The 4,180-nt window shown below is 52.0% G+C and overlaps 1 protein-coding gene across 1 annotated transcript; it reads right to left on the reverse strand.

The window, feature by feature from the left end:
• Positions 1 to 2,526: 2,526 nt before the first annotated feature.
• On the reverse strand, positions 2,527 to 3,615 carry LOC104625518 (alpha-(1,3)-fucosyltransferase 6-like). The gene has a single exon (XM_010293163.1). It carries the CDS (start codon positions 3,613 to 3,615, stop codon positions 2,527 to 2,529), a length of 1,089 nt encoding a protein of 362 aa, XP_010291465.1.
• Between the last annotated feature and the right edge of the window lie 565 nt (positions 3,616 to 4,180).

Raw genomic sequence — 4,180 nt, forward strand, 5'->3', positions numbered from 1 at the left:
GAATGAGATTCAAGCTGGAACGGGGTTGCCTGTTTATTAAGATGTCTATTTAATGCACAGGGTGATCTCGATAAACATCATCACCAAGCCTCCAGTGGGACTAAAACTGGGCTCTCTGCCCATGCATGGCCACTTACTCTGCACCCGGCAAATGCCACCTTGTACACTTGGAGACCCTGTTGGCCAAGGGAGCTGCATATCTGCAGTCTCCCACGGCTGCAAGAGGCATCTAAACTGCCTGGAGACAGCAGCCCTGCCCGACACATCTTGCATTGCTGCCCCCCAGGAACTCCCCTTCCCCACACTCTGTCCTTCAAAACAGGCTAAAGAAAACTATTTCAGGTGAACTGAACAGGTTCATGGGGCTTTACACTGTGGTTTCTTCCTGGGAAGGCTTTTTATGACATTGGTTAGCTCCTCTTGGCTGCGTTCTTGCATGCAGCATGGGTCAGCTCTAGTAGCTCCTGGAAATTTGCATTTGGTTTTGGAAATGGAAAACCCTTTCCAAGCGGCTGGACTTTGTGCCCCCACATGCAGTGCTCCATCGCTGCTCAGTTTGATCAGCCACTCTATTTTGTAATTGGTATTGCTGGCAATGCCAGCAAAAGGCAGCCAATGCTCAAAGCTGAAGTCTTCTCAATGGAAGTCTCAAGGTCGAAGGATAGGCCCAGGCATAGGCGTCATCTTCTAAACCTAGCAGGAGCAGTAAGACGATTGACCATCCATCCCCAGTGCTGCCCACTGACGGGAAGAGATTGTTGACCAAGCTCACCTGCAGAATATTATTTATCCCTAATCCACATCCATATCAGCTCAGTCAGTAGTGTCAAAGTCTTAAATTTCTCCAGCTGCTCCGAACTGAACTGGCTTTAAGATGGGAAGAACACCAGGGTTGGTTGATGCATCCCAGGAGCTACATGCTAAATGGAAGGAGAGGTGTGTGTCTTTGCAAGCAGACAAGGCAGAGACAGAAGCATGGACAATTATTTGGTAATAAAAATTGCTGTCTCGCAAATTAATTGTTCTTCTTTGAAGCAGCCAGCAAGCATGTGGCTAAGGAAGAGGTGGCACATTCTTCTAACTGAATTTCCAAAAGGGCTCGCTAAAGTCCAGCAAGGGCTCTTCAAGAAACTAAGCAGCCTCAGGAAGGTCTCACCTAGATAGGTACCATTAGGAGGACAGGAAAAAGATGGGAAGGATAAAGGTTCAGATTTCAGAGTGAAGGATTTGTTCTTAGGCTTGTGCTGATCAATGTATTCAAGCAATCTGCAAAGCAGAGAAAAAACAAAGGTGGCAAATGTTGCTAATGAAAATAAGGGACTCACAATACTAAAGACCATCTTGCTGATGGTCCTTCTACAGAATGACTGCGGGAGGAAATGCAGAGGGAATTCTTTGGAAATGTTTGCTAAACGCTGCTGATGGAGAAAACAATTGCATCTCTGTATGCATTGCTGGACTCTGAGCTGATTTTTCTCATGAAAACATCCTGGGGTCAGGACAGACCTTTGAAAACCTCGGCTCAGGGATCAGCAGCAGTCGGAAAAACAAACTGAATGTCCAGAGGTATCAGCAGGGAGCCTGGGAGGGCACAGCTGTGTCCTCCGACTCCACGCAATGGGGCTCCCCAACCTGAAAAGGAAACAATTTCCAGCAATACGACCTGAACGGCAGCAGGACGCTCAATAAAAGCCAATCATTCACTGTTTTTTAAACACATGGCCTAGGGGCATCAGCTGATGGCAGAAGTTGCGATGTCCGAGGCACAGAGGAGGAGGTAGCTAGCTCATCACGTGCTGGTCCTGAGTGTCTCCTTGACACAGTGCCATAGGTACTAAAACTTACAGTTCTTTTGGGGGCATTCTTGGCACCCTACACTTTACCTGCACCAGTCTGCTGCTGTCAGACCCTTCCTCAAACCCACATTGCCTCACTAACCTGTCCAAAAAACAGCCTTGTAAAATAAAATGAGCAGTTTTCTGCCAGTGTAGCATCTCGATGCAGCACCCCAAAGGCATTCATTCAGGCAGAGCCCGAGGCAGAGCAAGGGCAGGACTGGAGCTGGGAGGGAAGAGCATGGCCAGTTCCTCCCGCAGCAGTAGGCAGCCTCGTGGTGTGGCTGCCCCTTCAAGCTGCAGCTTTGCACAAAGTCCTTGAAACAGGTTTATGATACATATTGCTATTTCACCTTCCCCTCTTGGCCACTTGCTTCAGTCCTCCAACCTGTGGAGCTGATCCTGAATTGTTTGCAGAGACTGAAGGTGAACTTCTCCAAAGACCAAGCCAGCATAACAAGTTGTTGAGGCAGCTAACAGATCAGCAAAAAAGCCAGTGTACTACTCTATCTGACAGTCTATTCTCCAGTAAGACAAAGATGTACAAACACCTAATTGCTTCCTTGTCCTTGTTTGCTTCAAAGCTCCTCTTGTCCCTCCATTTCCATCAAGTTCAATCATCCTGTGAAATTGCAACCTGTCAGCAAGGACAAAAAGATTGCAACGCAGCAGAGAGCTGAGCAAACAGCAGTTACACGAACCACTCAGACAGATCGGGCACGACCCGGTACCTGGCCTCCGTCGTCTGCAAAAAATGACAAGCTCTGCAGACGTGCAGGGCCCAGCTGGCCCCCGCCACGGGTTTCAACCACTTGCGCCACTGGAAGTAGCTCTGGTATCTCTCGGCATCCTCACTCAGCTCCCACAGGTACCGCGCCAGGTCCCCAGCACTGGCAAAGTCATCAACATGGATGAAGGAGTCAGGGGGTAAGAAGCGCTCATAGTTTTCTCGAGGAGGCCCCAGCACGACAGGGACAGTGCCAGAGGACAAGGCGTTCCTCCAGAGCTTCTCGGTGATGTAGTCTTCATGCCGCGAGTTCTCAAAAGCCAGGTAGAAGTTGTACTGGGACACAGTGGGAAGGAGCTTGTCCCAGGGCAGGGGCAAGTGATGCCGCCCATAGACATCCACAGCAATGTGTTTCTTCAGCTCCTGGTAGTACTTCACCCGGTGGGAGCCTGCTCTCCAGTTGCTGACTACCCAGGCCACCAGCTTGGTCTTGGGTGGGATGCTGAGCGGCTGGGGCTGGCCAAGGAGCTGCAGCTCCCCATAAGGGGTGAAGATGTCTGAGTCTCTCCGGTAAGACATGGTCAGGTTGAAGAGGTTGTCCATGGCGCCTAAGTTTGGAGAGTGACTTGGGGACTCCAGGTTGAACCAGATCCAGCGCTGGGATGGGAGTCTGGGGAGCTGGGCCAGCCCCTCCGTGTCTCTGCACACATCCCTGTGATGCATAATCACAGCATCAGCCTTTTGGGACCAGCTGTGGTTTACAGTGAAGTGGCAGTCCGGGGTGCCATAGAGCTCTGAGCAGTTTATGAAGTTGAAGTGGTGCCCAAAGGGCCACTTCCACAGCAGGATGGTCAGCCTGTGCTCAGCCTTTGGTGGGGTACTGGTATTTCCAGCATGGGCTGTTTGTGCAGAGGGATTGGAATCGTAATGCTCTGGCTCAGAAGTTCTGAACTGACGAAGAGAAACAAAGAGACAGGAACTGAATATGAAGCTGAAGAGCAGAAAGGTGAGGAGTTTCTTGCAGGAGATCTTCTTCCCTTCCACAAGCTCCATGAATGGACCTGCAAACACCACAGACAGGACAATGAGTGATGGGCGCACACTGACCCCAGCAGGGAGGTGGCTCTGGGTACACAGTTTGGCAGGGAGGTACGCACAGGGGCTCAGGGGACCGTATGAAGACCTGAAGTACATTTACCTCCAGCCGCCTCTTTGCAGAAAGAAAGGTCGCCTCTGGAGTGCCACACACAAGGATGTGCCGCTCACCCACAGGGCACAGCCGCCCTTCCACAGACCCCAGGCTTCCCTCCATCACCACCCACTGCCTTTCCTTGTCAGCCCCTTCTCCCCCCTCCTCATCTCCCAGAAGAGCCACCAGCCGCCCGTCGCAGGTTGCTCAGGGCACGCGGTGGCCTGCTCCGCCACAGGGAGGCCTGTGGCCTTGGGGACCCGAGAATGGGCAGCAGTGCCACAGGCACCACGGACAGACACGTGCCGTGACAGGTGCCCCGCCCACCAGCTTCTGCTGGAAATCCCGCCCCCTCCCAGCAGCCCTAGGGCCTGGAAGCCACGCCTCTCTTCTGGTCATGTGTTCTGTGGTGATTGGTTGGGCGGCCCT

The sequence above is a fragment of the Phaethon lepturus genome, unplaced genomic scaffold (assembly GCF_000687285.1).
Source record: "Phaethon lepturus isolate BGI_N335 unplaced genomic scaffold, ASM68728v1 scaffold26758, whole genome shotgun sequence".
Lineage (NCBI taxonomy): Eukaryota > Metazoa > Chordata > Aves > Phaethontiformes > Phaethontidae > Phaethon > Phaethon lepturus.